The 20,624-nt window shown below is 40.6% G+C and overlaps 1 protein-coding gene across 2 annotated transcripts in view; it reads right to left on the reverse strand.

The window, feature by feature from the left end:
• Positions 1-4,509: 4,509 nt before the first annotated feature.
• The window catches only part of megf11 (multiple EGF-like-domains 11), a 103,888-nt gene continuing 87,773 nt past the window's right edge, over positions 4,510-20,624 (reverse strand). Inside the window, exons 15-26 of one of the 2 annotated variants that reach the window (XM_034684828.1) lie at positions 19,705-19,851; positions 18,053-18,187; positions 14,914-15,042; positions 14,213-14,341; positions 13,449-13,577; positions 13,091-13,219; positions 12,758-12,994; positions 9,996-10,171; positions 9,840-9,903; positions 7,460-7,504; positions 6,523-6,732; positions 4,510-6,286 (exon numbers count right to left, since the gene is read on the reverse strand). In XM_034684828.1, coding sequence (XP_034540719.1) covers positions 6,105-6,286; positions 6,523-6,732; positions 7,460-7,504; positions 9,840-9,903; positions 9,996-10,171; positions 12,758-12,994; positions 13,091-13,219; positions 13,449-13,577; positions 14,213-14,341; positions 14,914-15,042; positions 18,053-18,187; positions 19,705-19,851 — 1,712 coding nt within the window. In that variant the 3' untranslated portion in view covers positions 4,510-6,104. The remainder of the gene's footprint in view (positions 6,287-6,522; positions 6,733-7,459; positions 7,505-9,839; positions 9,904-9,995; positions 10,172-12,757; positions 12,995-13,090; positions 13,220-13,448; positions 13,578-14,212; positions 14,342-14,913; positions 15,043-18,052; positions 18,188-19,704; positions 19,852-20,624) is intronic. The other variant, XM_034684829.1, reaches the window with a different exon arrangement.

Raw genomic sequence — 20,624 nt, forward strand, 5'->3', positions numbered from 1 at the left:
ATTAAAAAACACACTCAAGGTGTTAGAGGGCTCATTTGTGTAGCGCTATGTGATGTTAAGCTACACTGAGATCTGATGTCTGGAGCAGTTGTAGACACAGGAGGTGAAAATGATCAGCCGGTCTGGGATGAATACTGATTATGCTTTAAGAATGGCTAACTAAAGATCCAAGCTCTGGACTGATGGATCCTCACAGTTCCTGAAGCAGGACGTGACCACAATAAAGAGCTGCAGCTGAGCTGTGGTTACCACAACACAGTGTAGTGAAATGATACGTTTAAATAAAAGTGCTTTTTTTTTGCACTGATTGAAGTCCTGGTGACAGTGATTTATTGGGACAATACAAACTTTAAAATAGGTACTCAGTCATGTGTCATTTATTTTGAAATTGTTTTATGTTCACTTGATTTTTTCCTCACATCACATAAACCTCCCTCCTCAGCTCTGATGTCAGACTGAGTTAAAAGCGACAGGTGATCCAGCAGCAGTGTGGTCAGCATCCAGGTGCAGCCTCGTGAGAATAAACCTGGGGTGCAGCGCTGTCGGAGCATTTAGATGTAGAGCTTTTTCCCAGTGGCAGAATCAGGGAGAAACGGCTTGGGCTAAAAGATACAGCTGACAGGCTGAGTGTAGCAGACAGGATTATGCCTGAGGCCTGCGTTATAAGCCCCCACAGTTTGCCTCAGCATTACTTAACACAATTTTTATGATGATCAGCCTGGAGACATTGAGTCATATTTTGAGAAAATCTCCCCGGTAATGTCAGTGTGTTGCACTTGAACCCAATGAAAGACATTTTCACAACAGAAGTAAATCTGTTTGCTTTTGTATGGAAAATGCTGAATCCAATTTGAGATGTTGTTTTAATGACTTACTATAGTACATTTTGCCAATGTTGGTTGCAGCAATTTGATTTCTGTAACTTTTGGAGTAATTTGTATCAGCTAACATCTTATAACTCACAGCTCTAAACTTTCCTGGCAGTCTTAGAACTTTTATGCAGAATATATGATGTTAATGATGATTATCTTACAGATTCACATTCATTCCTGTTGGAGATTATGACTGTGTGGGGTTCACTGTATTTAGGTGTTTTTTCTTGTATTTCATTCACCATGTTCTTCTGTGCATGTTACTGATTTTTCTTTATGCATCTTTTTGTGTAAACTATATTGAGTTTTGAATGAAATCTGCATGAAAAGACTTCTAGCAATAGCTGTTGTAATATTTCACAGTTATAGGTCATAATATAGGTCAAGTAAAGTACTGTTCAACCTGAAGACTCCCAACCCAGCTCTTATTGAAGCTTTAGCACTGAATATTGAATGCCGTTGAATGTTGAACGATATTGTTGCCTTGAATTATTTGTTGTGATTAGCTGTGGCTACATTTTCTTTAAAAATAAAATAAAAATAAAAATAAAAAAACCTGGCACTTCTTCTGGCACTAGATGGCAGAACCTGTGGCCAATCAGCTTGAAGCACTTTATTGCACTTACTAAGGTTTTTCCCTCCAGTCTAGATTCTTGCTTGTGTTGTACGTTGCTTTGGACAAAAGCATCTGCTAAATGAAATTGTTGAATTGCATCTGGAGCTGCAGACAGTTGTTCCCATTTATGAATAATTTGAACTTGGATTCATTATGTAAACAGTAAATTAAGTCAAATTATGGAACATAGTCTGATACTGAGGAGTAAACATTTCATGCTGAGACTGAAATGAACTGAGGAGAATGAATGTGTTTTTTTCTACTGTCAGGAATAGCTTTAAAGATACAATGAGTAAGAAAGGGAAAAATATAATGCACACTTGATGGTGCTGAAATATGATAAAAAGGGCCTCCTACTTCATGAGTGGAGATTTAGATGTGTAGGTGAATCTCTTCCTTTGAGGAGTGCAGTGAAAATCCCATCAAATCACATTAACTTTCCACTGAACGCTACTTTACATTGAGCCAGACAGGCTGGCCAGGTCGTCAAAGCTTAATATATTACAATCCTTTTCTATCACATTGAGTCAGATGAAAAGCCGCAGCAGGTCTGCAGCTGTAATCATACCTGCATTTCAACATGAGCAGAGGTTTCACACCTTTTTTAGTTGGATGTCATGCCAGGGGGCATGCTTTTCACTGTTTGAACTCTTTTTGGCATTCAGTATTTGTCCTGTTTTCAATCTGACCTCTTATCCGTTAAAAATTTGTCTTCTTTCTGCTGTCTGTCCCCTCCGAGCTGAGGGAAATCACTTAATTTATCTGCTTTGAGCAGATATTTAGCAAACTGCAAAATGAAAATATCATTAAAGTACTGATATCTACTTACCCTGACCCCGTCTTTGTGCCTCTTTTTCTATTTCTTTTTGAAGTACCTGTTTGTATTCTGTTCTTAAGCTTGTTAAATGTCGGGCGAAGTGTCACATCTGTCTGGCTGTGAGCAGGACATCATGTCCATTGCCTGTGAAAGCTAAGGAAACCTTTCATTTACAATATACAGTTAAACCCGAAATTATTCATACCCCTGGCAAATTTGGACTTAAAGTTACTTTTATACAACCAGTACATTTTTTCATGATTGGAAATGACACAGGTGTCTCCTAGAAGGTAATAAGACGATGTACAAGAGGCATCATTGTGGAAAAAAAAAATTCTCAGCTTTTATTCACATTTGAACAGAAAGTGGCATATCCAAAATGATTCATACCCTTTGCAAACTGTCACAGTTTGTGGGAAAATCCAAAGTTGAATAAAAGTAACTTTAAGTCAAAATTTGCCAGGGGTATGAATAATTTCGGACTTAACCGTATATAACATATCTACCATGTTCAAAAACACCAAAATAACCCTTTAAATGTCTTTATTACTTTTACAAAAGATGTTTTGAATTCTTAAACACTGTCAGTAGTGATTTAACTATTAATGCACTTATTGATCCTATAAGTACAAGTTAACACAGCAGTGTAGAAATACAGCTCTAAAAGTAGAAGTCCTGTTGTTATGAAGGGTCAGAGGAAGGAGGAGGAATTGGGAGGAGTGGCGTCATCAGAGCTTTTATAAGGAACTGGAGCCAGGGGTGAGTCCTTTCACCCTGATGATGACCCCTGAGCTCCTGACAGGAGTTGAGGTCCTTACTTTAAATACATTTATTCTTTTAAGCACCTTTGAAATGTTAATTTAACAGAATAATACATTGTTACTTTCAGTTGTTAATCATATATGATGCATTATTTATATCTAGATGAAGAAAAAAAACTAAAAAATTGATGGTCCTCCAGTGTTTTCTGTGTCCGACCGCACCATGGTGTAAACCCCTGCAGCAGGAAACCAGCCTACTACAGCACAAACAAATAAATGTCATCCTCAAGCACAATATTCTACACCTGTATTAGAAATGTATCAGCAAAATATAAACTGAAATGTACTAATGTAGCAATACAAAGCAATTTCCTCGTAATGGAGGAAATATGAGCCCTGTATAACATGAGCATTTCATTCATTTCACAGATTAGGTATTCATGAAGGAGATCATTCTTAATACTTTATACACAGTGGGAATGAAATGTTTAAACAGTACACATCTTACTTATATTTATCACATATAAAAAAAAGTCTGATACATATATGATGAATAAATACACATACTTTTAACCCCCATGTTATGTTCGTTTCTTAGGGACAGCAATAATGTTCCTGGGTCAATTTGACCCGGGGCATATTTAATTATCCAGAAGTGTCAGAACTCAAAAAAATCCCAATAAACATATTTAATCTGATAATTAACTCCATTACTAACCATTTAAATCAATATTTAGTGCATTGGTGTTCTTTAATTCTCACAGATCATGGTTTAATGAGGATAACTCCCTTGTTTTTTATGAAAATTCATGTTAAAATTTGTTTTAATGTACATTGGAAAGCCCTAAATATAAATACAATAGTTTTACATGACATAGATTTTGATTTTATTTATTTTATTTTATTTTGTATTTTATTTATTATAAAGTGATATTGATAAATTATTCTATATGTTGATTGTGCTAATTAAGCCAAGAAGACGTTTTATACTTAAAAAATACTTTTAACATTTTTCTTAAGATTTTTTAACTTTAAAATGGGTCAAATTGACCCGCAACATAACAGGAGGGTTAAAACAACAAGAGAGTTAAAATCACAAGTTTGGGGCGCTGTTGGCCTAGTGGTCTAAATGTGCCCCATATTCAGAGGCAATAGTCCTCATCGCAGAGGTCACTGGTTGAACTCCCAGCCACAACCAGCTGCACGTCTCCCCTACTCTCTTCACCCAACGTTTCCTGTCCCTCTTCAGCTGTCAATAAAGGCAAAAATGCCCCAAAAATATGACTTTAGAAAATCACACGTTTTGTCAAACTAAATCCAACTTTGAAAGCAGTTCTAAGCACTCAGTAACAGGTTTGCATAATGTTTGATGTTTGTTGGAGTTATCTGTTAGAGTCAAACATTCATGATCTTGAGTGAGGTTATTGATGTGACTGAAACAGGTTTCTGATGGCAGAATAGGCTTTTAATTTGAAACTTATTTACCAAAACAACAAGCAGCATTGATATGACAGCAATAGGGGAAAAGAACCTTCCTCAGAGGAAAAACAGTCACAGAAAGTATGATCCACTGTCACCACACTGGTCAAAGATGGCGTAATGTCCAGCACTAATGAACATTGTTGTCTGGGCATCGATTGTCAACATGTTATTGCTTCTACAGAGGGTGAAATGAAATTCACATAGTGAATGAATAAATTCAATTTTTATATATAAATAAGTTAGCCTGATACAAACATAAAATACCTTAGAATTGGACTTTTTACATATAGTTACCTTTCTTAAATGCTTCACGGGGTATTTGTGGGTCTTGAATTGGTCAGATGAAACGTTATTTTCAATTTACAATCTGACAGCGAGAGCGAGAGAACATTTTAAATAACTTCAAAAACAGTTCACAAAATGACACTGATCATCTCACAAGAAGATAAATTGTGTGTTATCTACATCAGTGTGTATCCATTATCTGATCATGCTTATCTTTTTTTTTCTTTAAATTCTAGTGTCACATTGATAGAAAACTTACAATCACTTATATAAATTATTAAATAAAGCTTTATAAATACCAAACATAAAAAGGTCAAAGTAATCCCTTCTTAACACCCAATACTTCAAAAAATGTAAACTAAGACATTTGCCAGAAAAAAAAGCTTCCACAAAAAAAACAAACCGGGATCTGATCACCTCGTTAGTGTGGGGAATAAAATCTTAAGACCTATACTGCATATGAGTGTCATAGTGATGCAATAATGCTTGAACACTGGTGACCTGAAAGCATCTGCAGATACATCGGGCCTCATTTACACTGAAACTTAAAATAAGCTACACACAGGGATCAACTTAGTATTTACCATGTGCAACCATTACAGTGAATAACAGACCGTTACAATATTTAAGACTGTGTCCATGCTTCATCAGACCTCTTTCACTTTCCCCCTTCCTGTAGAAGATCATTGTCAGCTGTTTGTTGATCTGCAGCTGCTGCACATTGACAATTCAAGATCTCTGCAAGTATTTCATCTTCACCTGCTTGGAAACGATCAAGGCTGCTATACCTCCCCCCCCCCGTGGAGAAAATCACTCCTGTTTAGAGGACATTATAAACACTTGGCTGCCCTTGGATAGTAAACCTATATCATGGGCTAAAACTGAGCATGATGATAGCTCTCCCCCTGTAAATAATCTGTCCAAACAATCCCTGTATGCTGCTCGTTTGGAATCGCTATGTTCCACTCCAGGAGGTCCATAAAGAGGCCGGGCAGCAGTTTGAGTGATCAGTTTTATAAGAAAATAAAATGGGTGAACAGTCGCTGGTGTGTGGACTCTTTCCTCCCCCCTCCCTCCATCAGGGCCACAGGAAGAGAGTGAGTGAGGGAGCCAAAGAGCAGAGGCTGTCCCTCCATCCCGACATCTCTGTATCTAATGGAACGCACACAGAGACAGAGGGAGGGCCGATGCTCAAACGTTTTCTGAACATTGCCTGGTGCCAGCACGCTGGCAGAGCCAGGCACAGAGAGGGTGTGTGTGTTGGTGCCCCTCTAGAGCAGGGAACTGGAGCTGGGGCTTTCTGGGGGTGGAGGGGGAGTGTGTGTGGGGCTGTGACGCATGGGCAGTATGTCATAGTGACTGGGGATGTGGCTGCTGCGGGGAAGGTCATAAGGGCTCTGGGAGAAGCCAGTTGCCATTCCATTGGGTCCTTGCAGGACGCTCACTGTTGGCTCTGTAAGAGTTGTATGAAAAAACAGAGGAGAAAAGTAGGAGAGACACGTGAGAAACACAAAGGCCAGAGAAACAGGGAAAAAAAAGGAGAGGTGCATGCAACAGAGGAGACGCTCGCAGTTCTTCTCATCAAGCTCACAAAGTCTGTGCAGGCTCATAGCGGGGGGACGTGACCAGATAGGCCATAAGCTGCAAGACCCTGCTGTGCTCCACACACCCGAACAACAACACACTCACCGACATCATAGACATTCCTGGTTGCGCTGCCCAGGAGGGTGGCGGTGCCTCCAAAGGGCACCTCACGGTGGGAGGGGGACTTCATCTCCACATAGCTGCTCTCTGTATGCTTACAGGCTGCCAGCCCTGGAGGGTCTCTAATGGTGGCGTATGGATTCTCACCATTCAGGGAGCAGGAGCTGTTGCTGCACATGGAGGCCTTGATGTATTCTGCAGTTGCCACGTGACAAGGACAGATTTGGCATCAGAAACAGTGATAATATATTCACTACTGAATGTACAGCAGTGGCATGAATGTTTGCATTTCAAAGATATATCAGCAGGGCCAGGCTTGGTGAGTTGTAAGGAAACTCGCTGTCATTCTAAAGAACATGTACTTCTTTTGTCTCCGACAGGTGACTAATGGAGGTGTATAGTCATCTGAGTACAAAGGGGAGAGAGAGGAAGGCTCATCTCATCCATAACAGTCTCATCAGTCTGATAAGAGGGCTCATTAGAGACCACAGCACAGCTCCTTCAGACTGCTCTTCACACCCTTGGGTCCCTCACATCCACCAGCGACTTCACAGTGTGGGAGACTAAATGACGTATCGGGCACTGAGCCACAGAGAGCAATTACCGTTTGGAACAAAACCTCAGCCCACCAAGATCTGGTCCAAAGTGTGGGGAGTTTTCACATAAATCATGGAGAATATAAGGAGATGGGATTTTTAGGTCAGAGAAATTAAAGTCTCAGGGGGGATTAGAAACCAAGAGGGGAAATTGATACATGGGTTGTTGAGCATGACAGGATTTTGTAATATTGGTGCTGGTGAAGCTGAACAGGATTCCACGAACAGAACACACACACACACACACGTATATATACACCCCCCCCCCCCCCCCCCCACACACACACACACACACACACAGTTTAATTACTTAAATAAATATTCACCTTTTCTGGATCCTCTCTGCGTCTGTGTCTCGCCCTGTTGAACATCTGCAACAGACATTAAAACATCAAAGTCGAACATCCTTAAATATCTCATCAAGGTAAAATGTTGAAATGTTGTGTGTTTTTAAAGATAAATGCAAAGAACATGGACATGGAGACTTTCTAAATATTCACTCGCAAGCTCTAACACTCTGTGATTTGCAAGCTTACATAATCATAATGGGACATTTGCCAGGCAACTGCACATGATGAAGAGAGGGGATGAGAATTTTTTAAATCTTCATCAATCTCTTTCGTCAGAGCATCAGGATGAACGTCCAAGACTGTTTTAAGAGAGGGACTTGTCATCATGATTGATCTGCTGTGTGTTCTAGCATAAAATGAAAATGTGCACAAAGATTTATCAGACTTTAAAGCCAGGCATAACAAAAAAATCAGATATTTAGATTTGTGCACTTAGTAGTAATACGCATGTAATAAACAAAATAAACTAATAATTAGGTTTTTAAAAAGTACACAAACAGAGATGTCAGATAGCGGCGGCTATAATGACCCACAAAGTATGATGTAATCATAACGTGTACCTGTCTTTTTTCTTTCTCAAATAAGCATTTACAAACACTATGTAAACATTTAATACACAATTTACAACAATACATGATGTTGTAGTAAGATGATATGGACATTTTAAGTGTTTTATATTGTACAGAAGTAACCCATTCATGTCTTATTGGGACCAGAGACTGTATACAATTATGGATAGCACAACAGTTACCCTAAGTGAAGCCAACATTTATAGTGCTCCCCCTGGTGGCTTGCTATAGTATAGGTCTACAAGCCCACCCCCTCCATTAAAACAGACATAACATGTGTCAAACTAGAAAAATAAAATACATGTCAAATAATGTTTAATATATATGCTTTTCGTTATAGCAGTTAGCTTATTATGCTAATTTATGTGCACAGTCTTTTATCTGAAAAGTGAAGTTTAATTAGTTAACTGATGCTAAGAAGCTCTATTGACAAATCAGACTCCTGCAACGTCTCTTACTGGATTAAAGAATAGTTGCTAACACAGGAGTCATTGAACTTTCTGTAACCATGAGCATCCACTTCAAACCTACAAAATAATCTGATCTGCCTTAGACTGTGCAGACCTGAGCCATCTTTGATGTTTTATCAGAAAGTTAATATGTGCTTATGTTGCACCAGCTAGATCGCTTCTGTGCAGCCCGATGTGTTAGCGAACATCGAGGGGGTATTTTGGCTTCACTGGTAACAATGGGAGGAGATGAAGATGTAGTGTCCATATTAGTATCAAGCGGCAACCTTCGGTCTAAAAATATGAGTCCAGTGCGGAAGTGCTAAAAACTGCAGTTCATTGAGGATCCGCTTGAGGCTGGCTCCAGAAGTACCAGAAACCGCATACACACCAATTCAAAAAAGCCGATCTTTACAGCAGAAATAAACATATTTACAGCCTGGTACAAAAGACAAGTGTAGTCTGGATAGCTCATTTCTCGATCGAAACACACTGGACGGGGGGTGAATTTTTTTCTAACGTGGTCATTTCAAAGATATTGAGATTACGAGTCTTCCAATGAGAGGCACAGCTGACTTGATTGACAGGCGGGAACACTGTAGCTGTTGGCTAGGAGGCTCAAAGCCCGCCTCTTTAAGTCACAATCACTCGACAGCAGCAATATGGCTCCCGCCGTCGATTGGCCTCAAAACAGCTCTTCAGAAACAGATGGGTGACGTCACGGATACTACATCCATATTTTATACAGTCTATAATTAGTATACAGTCAGTGACTTGGACCCAGATTGCTTGATTATAATTGTACTTTCAGCTTCAGTTCTTGATGTTGACTAATAGATAAAGACACAGATCATCCGCGCACATCTAAATTGATTTACAAAAAATGCTACAAACCATGTATTTCATGATTTTTGTGCTGCTAACACATTGTTAAAGGACAGTGTTTGAACTTTATGAGTAGTATTTCTGTCACGGATAATTTTCTATAATTCACAGCCTGAGAGTGCAGTATCTGACCTAATGCGTCCAATCATGGAGTAATGTGCCACATGGGGAAGTAAAAGAGAACTAATGAGCCCACAGTGACCCCCTTTCACCTCTGCAGAGCTGCCTCCTCTGTCCCACCCGCATATCTGATCACAATCAGAGCAAAGGTTATGTCTAACAAGAAACCTCAGGTTCATCTTCATTCACAGCATGGTGGCCATGTCAGGGCTGGAGCCTATATGAGGTTAGAACTACTGACACATAGGTCTTTGCCCTTGAACAGCGGATTCTACAAAGTCCAAAATAAACAGGAAAAATTCCGGGCGTTGAGGTAAGGGCAGGACTACCGACCTATGTCATTGAGGTTGCAGTAGGCTCTCCATTCTGATCCGTTCCTGTTCTTCAGAGTGCTCGACTGTAAAAGAGAAAGGCACAGTTTAATATTGCACTCATATTGTTTCATATGACTGAGAAATGCGTACAAACACAGATGAATGGTGATCATACCTTGAGGGTCAGAGTGCCGTCCAGGTTGCTGGAGATGGTTGAGACCACGTTACACTGGGCCACTGTGTGGTAACTGGGATTGGAGAAGCACTGACCACTGCTGCTGCCACCGCTGCTGCCCGCACTCTGATTCACCTCTGCAGCACTGGTTCTCATGGCTACAGTGCTGCCACACTCTGAGGGTTTCAAACAACATTTGTTTGTTAACACTTTTTTATGTTAGTTTAACAGTATACACGAAGAGTCTAACGTGTTCCACATGTCTGTTTCAGCCCACGACAAATCATGTCTAAAGCTTTTTCATTTAAAGAGTTTTCACTTGGTTATGAAACAAACTGGAGTTAATACTTATACTCCTGTACAACCTACTAAGAATACCATCAGCATTAAAGACCGACTATCTCTCTTCATAGTTATTTTTAATGTCTGTTAAAGCTGCCATGGGGTAGGTATCAGTTGAACTGACTGTAGGCTGCCAAAAATGAAGTGCTTGCAAGCTAGTTCAGGCAGGCAACTTGAGCTGCACTGATTCATTCTAACACGTCATCCTCTCAATCATCCTCTCATTCATAGGTCTATTTAGGCTGTAACACTTCCTGTCTTTGCCTCTGCCTTGCCAGTGCTACTACTGCCCTGCATCAGTGCTGTGTGCAAACTTCAACTCCATCTCCTCCCCAGCATCCACCTGTAGACTTTGATGGGGGGTTAGTCATATCTCATTACTCTTCAATTTCTGCATATAAGTTAATCTGTGAGGAGTAATGAGGCGCCAAAGACAAATACTGTTCTGCTGCTTTAATAAACTCTTAGCTTAAAATAACGTGACTCGTCTGACTGAACAGCATTTTTTTTTTCCATGGCAAAGACTATGAGTGATGCACTTGACTGAAGGATGAGACTTTTTGTTGAAAAATAATGCTTTCACGTGTACAGGACAAAGGCTGTTTTTGAAACGGCCTGCTACATACTACCTACTAATGTAGTAGGCAGCAGGTACTGCCTACTACATACTGCGTTTGAATTTAGTATGTAATTTGACTGTTCTGTTAGATTTGTTCTGCAGTATGCTGAGCCAGACGTCCCTGGATTTCCAGTTTCGGAATGCGTAAGTAAACAACGGCAAAGCCGCTAGAGAAACTGCTTCTTTAGCATTCACTTATAATTTAAAAAGTTAGGAAGTGGTTTATATGTAATTTAATAATTTTCACAGCACCTAAAAACTGAGTTCCCCCCTTCAATAAAAGAAGAGGAAATTAAAAGCAGAACGAGTGCTGTGCATTATGGGAAACAGTACGCAAGGCAGACTGGTCCTATGCATACTGTGAAATTTTCCCAAATCAGTATACATCCGGGGAGTTTGACATACTGCAGATTTTGCTCTTGTTCACATACTATATACTACACTACATTTTGGCCAAATCAGTACTTACTGCTTGTATAGTAGGCAGTTTTAAAAAAACAGCCCAAGTCAGTAAAAACAAAAGATGCACCACTTTGTCCACAGGGGGCACCAAATTTGACACAAACCATAAGTCCCTCTCAGGAGCTTTAATCGGAATAAACTCCTGATAAATTAACAAACACATAGCGCGTAACATGAGGGTAGCAATCAACAGTTACTCTTATTTTGAACTTTCCCATTTAGTTTACTAAAAACAGACAACGGAGGGTAATGTAATTTTATTTGCTTGACATTTTGAATTTAATTACTTAATATAACTTATCTTTCATTTGTCAATAACTTCTATCTGTACTTGTTGGGAAATTGTTACTATGGACCTAAAAATAAACTAACACCACTGCATAATTTGGGACTGGGACCTAAAAATGTTGAGTAGGGTTGCAAAATTCCATGAAATTTCAAAGTTGGAAACTTTCCATGGGAATTAACAAGAATTTATGGGAATAAACCAGGAATTTACTAAATTGAAGGTTGGCTCTTAATATGGAACTTAAATATAGTTGGGGAAAATATATTTTAGCATAATCCTGATAAAACAAACAAGATTTCATGCAAGTACAGTTGAATATCCATGCACATGCACATAGCACACTGCTTATACACGCCCCCTACATGCACTGTACATTCCTCCTTCACATGCACAGATGATTTCTAAAAACCTACAAAGGCTAGGCTTGAGAAGCTTGAGGGAAGATGATTTTTATTTGCATGTTAAATGGGACTTTTTTGGAGGGAGAGGGGCTCTTTTCATTTAACATTTTGAATGAGACTTTGTTGGGATTGCATTTTTGTTCATTTTTGAATGGGTTGGATCAGGGGAATGAGTAATATTTAACTCAACATTCATGTTTTTGTTCTTCAATGAAATAATTGATTGTTCAATAAAATCTTTAACACTTGATAAAGTTCTACTTACAAATAAATCTGTTTTAATTTTATTATTTTGGATGGATGTCTGCTTATAACAAAACAAATATTTATGCTTGGATTTCCATTAAATTAGCCTCAATTCCCAGTTAATTCCCATAATTCCCATGGAAAGTTTCCAATTTGGAATATTTCCAAAATTCCCCAGCTTAACTTCCCATGGAAATTTACCGGAAACTTTCCACCCCTTTGCAACCCTAATGTTGAGTACTTCTGCTGTAAAATTACCTTTAATCGTCATCTATTAGTTGGCTATTGTATTTCTACATTTTGTATTGAACGATTTTGACTTATTGCAAAACACTTTCCAACAAAGGGTTTAGTGTTTGTCAACAGGAAGCACAAGTTTTGCCTAATCTCTAAATAATCTCACCTGACAGGGAGTAGTCAGTGTTGGTGATGTGCATGGCCTGTGTGTAGGACACACTGGGCTGGATCTCATGGCCTTTATCCCTCTGCCTCTGTCTGTACCACACAAACAGACTGAGCATGGCCATGATGATGAGGAGCAGGAAGATGATGCCCATGACGGCCCCTGCAGACTGACGCTCCGAGCCTCGCGCTGGGCTAATCTTTGTGTACGGGTTCAGCTCCTCCATCATCAGAGCTGCTACAGGAAACACACAGAAAGTGGGGTCTGTGTACACATCTGTGTCAGAGAGTGATGATGCAGAGGGAAGCCTAGATCATCCCGATCACCTCTCACCTTGATCGCAGCGGATGCCTTTATATCCGGGGCTGCAGTAGCATGTTCCAGTCACATAGTCACAGGTAGCATTGTTCAGGCACTCACACAGCTGCTGGCAGCCATATCCAAATGTACCAGCAGGACACTCTGCATGGTAGAGAGGTGCATTACTACATCCATCAAAATTAAAGCACTTAGAGAGTGGGAGCCAAAGTGTTTATACAACACACACACACACACACACACACACACACACACACACACACACACACACACACACACACACACACACACACACACACACACACACTCACACACTCACACTCATCCACAGGGTAATTTTGTTCAAAGCTAAAATGTGCTGGGTCTACTCAACTCTGCTCACAGCTGGTCCCAATGAAGCCTGTTCGACAAGCACACTGGCCGCCGATATGGTCACAATCTGCACCATTTTGGCAGCGACACACTTCAGAGCAGTCCCTGCCGTAGAACCCTGAAGGACAGCCTGGGACAGAGATGTATAAAATGTTAGAAGGAGGGGGGGTGCCAACGAGAGGGGTAGACAACATAAGAGTCAAGGTTATATTGCAGGGGAACAGGAAAATCAATACCATTCAATGTCTCTGTAGCATACTCAATAAGGGACAATGTGAATGAATGGAAATTAAATGTTTCCTGCTTCAGCAGAAAATCTGGTTATGGTGTTCAAATAACATAGATGTGGGAAAACAGAACACTACAGCTGGACATAGTGAATCTGTGTGAGAAACAGGAGGGGGAGGGGGAACGGCTAAAACACTAAACAAATGCCATTTTCATGCAAAAGAGCATGACACCACAAAAGAGGACTGAACAAACCCCTCGGGGTGAAAGATAATGGAATTCAAATTGGTGGAGTGATGTTGATGAACTGCACTATCCCTGGGTGAATGACTGGAATGTAAAATAAGCAAATTAATGAAGTGACCATTAGTGTTATTTGGATGTCGCTCCATCAAAAAAAAAAAAGCTGTGAATGAAAACTTAATATCACCCAGTTGTCTCTAAAAAAAAACATAAGCTCCTCATCATTGGCTGCAATTCTGCAGGAGTGCCAGTAGATGTCACTGTGTGTCTGCTAACTGGGTGGGAGAGACTCACGCTGTGTGCAGTAGAGTCCAGTCCAGCCAGGGCTGCACCTGCACTCCCCATCGTAGGCACTGCACTGGGCTCCATTGTGACAGTTACACGAGTTGAGACAATCAGGACCCCAGTGCCCCGAGGGACAGGCTGTAGACGCCAGAGACACAGTCAAGCTCATGATCACACACCCTCAAACACATAACGCCTGATATGCATGCAGACATGGAGCACATAACACACATTTAGAAGGCAAAATGTCCTCAATGCACACACAGATTCAGCAGCATATCAACACAGATTCTTTGATTTTACCTTTCAAAGGTTATACTCTGTAATTTATGAGCAAATGTTTGTGTCCGATTGAGTAACCCAAAGCTCTGCTAAAAGAACATCCTTGTTTTTATTTGAGGTAGTTCATGCAATCAAAAAGCACATATCAATTTCCCATAGCAGGATAGCTCATAGCACTACTAATGATCTTTGGCCTACAGCGCTGTAAATCAAAGAGCATAATGTATTACAACAATCATTTTAGGAAGCGATCTGTTTTACATACGCTGAGGGTGAGTTTTGGAATGCGTAGGGTCATGAAAATGATTTATGTGTATGAAGGTAAAAGTGAGGGAGAAATTAAAAGTGGAGACAGAAAATGAAAGGGGTAAATCTGAAAAAGCAAGAAAATTAAACATAAGATGAAGGGCGAGAAGAAGAAGGAATACCCTGAGAACAATCCTCTCCGATCCAACCAGGGAGGCACTGGCAGGAGCCATCGATGGGGTTGCAGGTGCCATTGTTTGTACAGAGGCAGATCTCGGTGCAGGCCCTCCCAAACCTGCCACTCGAACAGACTGCAGCCCCGAAAACACAAAACAGCATTTCACAAAACATCCCTGATCTGCATATTTTCACTTCCATGCAAAGACGAGTAAAATCCATTAACATTATGACACCAAACTTGGACACATTAGTGCGAGCACACTCATACAAACAAACTCATTTCGTGACAGGTTGTGTAAACACATTCCTCTAATGGATGATATTGTTCTATTTGAGTGGACATGAAGTGATCTGTTTAAACAAAAGGAGGAGTCAATCACTGCCTCCAGTGGCATAACTGCCCCAATTCCACTCACAAGAGTGGAATGAGTGATGTGCCACAGAATTAAAATAGACCATGTACACAGACCACTGTATACATTTTTTATGAAATTAATATTTAAATGCTCTCTGGCACTCTTCAATAAAATATGTCATTTTCAATGAAACCTCCATTGTGTTTTCTTGTTGGGCTGCGAGACAAATTGAACCAAGGTGTTTCTAACCAGCAGGATCAGGGAGCTGCAGCAGCAGCAGATACATCAAAGGCCTCATATAAAGAGAATAGCCCAGCGTCAGAAATATCAGATAAGGCGGCTGGCTGTGAAAGAGATGGGTCTGACTCATTTTCATGTGGGGTGATTTTAATGATTACATTTCAACTGGCTTTCCCCTCTTCTTGAGAGCTCTTTCAAGCTCCTTGAAGCAGGTTGTCATTAGGCCACGAGGTTGGCTCCCCCATACTGCCGCTTCTGGGGATTCAAGCCTCAGCACACCGGGAGAGCTTCATTAAGCCGGGACTTTGTGTGCTGGACAGAGGACAAGTGAGGACGCCAACGGGGCTCGACAAGAGGAGAATGTTCATGTTGTTGGCCACCTTCGTCCCCCGCGGCCTTACGCCTGCTCAACAGTAATTATAGTCTGACAAATTAGGACTGGCTCCCCTTTTTTCCCTTTTCCTCTCCCTTCAGCTAACCTATTAAACTTTTATTTTGTAAGACATTGCTCAAAGCCATGAAAGAGAATCCAAAAATTCCCTACTGTGTTTCAGTAATTTATCTGGAAAAAGGGTAGATTATTAGAAGTTAAATCCACAGTGCATTTGTATGTCTTCCTCTACACAGTGATGGAGCTACAGCAGCCACTGACGAGACGTTTACGGTCACATAAGTGACACACATGAGCCCGTATCAGACAAACTGATAAAGGGTAAGGGGATGAAAACTGACTTAATGCTAGACTTCCTTTTTCAATCCAAATATTTGACTTATGTTCAAGATTTAGCTTCAGTTGGTTCATGGTTTCATCAACCTGACATAAAACAGGACTACTCACTATGCCATGATAATGATACTCTAGATTAAATCATAGAGTAACTTCAATGTTAATGTATTTATATGTCAAATGTAGATTATCAAGAACATTTACAGAAAAAAAATCACTCACTACAAAAATGGCATCAAACACATCTCAACTCAAAATAAGGATCGGTACAGGAGAAGCACACAGGCTGCAAGCTTTTCTCTGTTACCAGGACCTCCCAGTGTGATTCAAACATCTCTGAGGCAAAACACAAAGAAAAAGTTTCCTTAGCTGCCTTCAAATTAAATTTAACAAGAGTAAGCATGCACGTGTGTTGTTCCTTTCTCTATTTGTGAAAAGAAATGTGCACGCTGCTCTCTTTTGGGAAGAGGGACCACCAAACATTTCAGTGACATCAGTCTTTGTGTAAAACATGGTCTCAGCGATATTCAGGATCCCGGAGAAGGTTAGTTTTTTTTCTACTGTAATGTGGAGTGCACTGATAATAGCTATTATTTAAAGTTGCAGGGCTAGGACATCAGCAGGAGAGGCAGCAGGTCAACTGTTGATTCTAGTGGAGAAACTAAGCATTCAAAGCTTGATCTGAAAAGGGAACTGGACTTGGTAGAAAGTCCAGTTGCCTTTTCAGATCAAGCTTTGAACTACCATGACCTGGATGACTGAGAGCCTTCACAGACATAGGCACTGTTAGGACTGTTCGGGTGGAAACATATAGGTATCCTCTTGAGTTAATTGGAACTGTGAATTCATACTTGAGTGTTATATGATATTGAAGGTGACAAAACATACTAATTTTTTTCAGAATATGTCAAATATTCTTCAATTTTTTTCTTTACAGGGGTTGTTTTCCAGCTTGGCAGCTTAATCATGCACCCCATGTACACAGGCTGTAGTCCTCAAGGTGGACAGCCAAAGTTTGGTTCCAGCCCTATGTCCCATGCCATATGTTTATGTTTGTTTATGTTTATTTATTTGCACAATTAAAAGAAAATACACACTAAAAAGAGCAAAGATAAATAATATACTGTGCAGGAAAAGGCAGAAAACTCAGATAACTTATTTGAAGCCTCCAACCAAATAGTGTTCTTATATCAAAAATTAATTAAAAAATACTAAATTGACACATATAAAGACATTAGTTGATACTAAAAATATAATAACATAAGAATATACAAAATTAACAATTCATATAAATACAGTTATTAAATCAACAGAATTCAAAAGTACAAAATGTGATTATCATGATTATCATGTGTATGGACACCTACTCAATGAGTATGTGGTTGAGCATGATGAGTATGATTAAGTAACAGTGGTTAAAAGTTTTTTCAAGCATCCTTTATAATATTTTAAAGATAAATTCTGGAATAAATATTCCAGAATTTGCTGCCCCTGAAATGTATTGAGAATTGACATCTACAGGTAAAACATTTAGGAGGATGAAGAAATAAAGTTTGACGAGTTGAATAAGAAGGACCTGTGAATTTAATTTGAAGTTTATCCTTTTCTCTCTTCCCAGTTTCCTACTCTCTCCATCTCCAAACAAAAGCAAAAAAACAAACAAATAACCTAAAAACCTGTTGAAACGAAACACCTTAACAGTTCCAGATACAAACTGCACTTACCATTTCTGGCAATAACAACTAAATCTTCTCAGTGAATGAATCTCAGAGAGTGAACCGGCATGAAAAGGTCAAAAAGACTCAGAGGGCTACTTGCCTTGGTTGCACAGAGAGCCAGTGAAGCCGGACAGGCACTCACAGTGGCCCGTGACATGATGGCACGGCCCGGTGCTGTGCACACACTGCGGACACGACTGGCTGCAGCGGTGGCCGTAGAACCCAGGAGAGCAGACTGCAGGACATGACGAGGAGGGGAGAGGGAATCAGTTGACAATGTTGGATGGAACAAGAGGTATGTAACAATGAAGCCGGGCATGACAAGAGTGATCAAGGGAGTACAGTAAAATCATGGCAGAGAAAATTAAAAGCAGCAGAGACAGCAGTGGGGGGGGAGAAAGCAGGAAAGTCTGTCTTTATTGTAATCACTCCCGTTTCATCTGTTGCCAGAGAATAAATAGTAAAATAGTTGAGAGAATCGTGAAATCTGTTTTATGTAGAGGCTTGAGAGCAGCTTGATGATCTATAAATGTCAGGAAACACACAGCTGTGCTTTAATAATGCTGGTTTTATGGAAAGAAAGGGGATCATTAAGAGAAATTCAAGGTGGTAGAAAAGTGATTATAACAATATTTTATAAAAGAGCCCGATCACTGCAAGTGTGATGGGAGATTCCAACTTACATAAAAACACATCATATAGTTTAGCATTAGGGAAAGCCTTAAAGGGAAGTTTAGTTATAGATTCATATCCAGTGATAGAGGAAGATTCTGACTCAAACATCACAGCTCTCAGAGGGAAAATCAGGTATTTCCAACACAGGATTCCTTTGAGAACAGACAAAAACAGCCTTGGATGTTTTTGACAACAGTGCATTGTTAATTTTACCCACCTGTACAGCTTTGATTTTAAAAAATCTGCAGGTGTGATACACCTTTATCAGTCTCTAGAGACGCATATAATCCACCTATTCAAGTTTCACCATGCAGGAAAAACAGCAAAACTGCAGTTATGAGGTTTACACCTGACGAGAACCTTATCAGTGTACACATTGAATTAGGAAGAGTGATGATTTCCTCTCTCACACTCACACAGACACAAACACAGACACAGACACAGACACAGACACAGACACAGACACAGACAGAGACACAGACACAGACACACACATGAAGAGGGCTTGTTTAAGTCCCTCGACTCACTGACTCAAATTGATGTTTACACGTTTGTGACTTTGAATTTCACTCCCAATCAGTGAGCTCATCACTCGAGAGCAGCCGCAGACAGACCCCATTCAGAAAGCAGAGCTCTCACTCCCAGCAAGCTCACCCTCTGATGAGCCTTGGGCGAGGACTGTGAGCCTCCCACTGTGAGTTGGTTGTTGAGGACGGGCTAGTGGGGCTGAGGAGTGTGTGTGTGTGTGTGTGTGTGTGTGTGTGTGTGTGTGTGTGTGTGTGTGTGTGTGTGTGTGTGTGTGTGTTTGTGTGTGTGTGTTTGTCTTAGGGGGCTGCTGTTGGGGTACAGACACTGTGATTAAGTGATAGCTGTGATGAAGGGTTCACACTTGAGCAGTTTTGACCGACAACTGAGTGCTTCCCCCCTCAGCCCGCCAAACCCCTTCAACAAATCTTCAAAGATCAAAGCAAGGTCAACGCTGTGATGGAGTTCCTGCACAGTTCCCTGTTTCGTGCTGTTATTTTGAAAGGGATTGGACAAGGAGAGGTTGTATGGAGAGAAAGGGAGGAGGCTCACTTCTTTTGCAGGAGGTCCCTCTGTATCCAGGTGCGCACACACATGCGCCGTCCTCTGGGGAGCAGGAGCCGCCATTCTGACAGGAGCAGCTGACCGAACAGTTTGGTCCCCAGAAGCCTTGTGGGCACACATTATCACAGTGGATTCCTACAGGAACATAGAGGGATGAATATTTGGCAAATGCAGATAAAAAAGACTTCTTATAACCCGCTATATAAAGAATCCAGGAGAGCGTACACAATGGCTGATCACAGTGGATCTGTGGAGAGTTATCTACCCAGCTTGGATCCTCGATTGATTTCAGTCCTAAATGAAGACTCTGCAGTTCGGAGTGTGTTTTCTTTGGTTCAGCCCATCTTTTCAGAATCTATTTCTCTTTTCAAAATGTATTTTATTTTTGATCAGACTGAGGCTCCCTGCCAGTGCTCTGTGTTGATTAACAGGGTTGGGTCTCTGGAGGGACCCAGCTTGTCTCCTATTCTCTTTCAGCAGAGTTTGGGTAGTGCACAGAGCTGAAAAGGAAGTACTCAAGCTACAAGAGCACAGTGTGGGAGTGTCGTTGTGTGTTTGGCACAGGTCTGACAAAACATACGTCAAACACTGCATCCATACAGGGGTCCTCACTATGCACATGAATTCTTCAGCACATCTGCCTGAGCATCATGTTTTTTGTCTCAACCATGCATACAGAAAACTATAGGACCAAATCACATCAGCTGTGCATACACTGCAAACACACACACACACACACACACACACACAGCTACAGTCACACACAAACTCTGCAACCTCTCGAGCAGCAGCCCTTAGTTCGAAGCCTCATTTTAAATTTCCTTTGAGTGAGAATATCTAAGAATGGTTCAGCCATTAAAGCAGCACAAGAGCAGTACCTTTGAATTAAACCTGGACTAAACTCTGGG

The sequence above is a fragment of the Notolabrus celidotus genome, chromosome 6 (assembly GCF_009762535.1).
Source record: "Notolabrus celidotus isolate fNotCel1 chromosome 6, fNotCel1.pri, whole genome shotgun sequence".
In the NCBI taxonomy this organism is placed as follows: domain Eukaryota; kingdom Metazoa; phylum Chordata; class Actinopteri; order Labriformes; family Labridae; genus Notolabrus; species Notolabrus celidotus.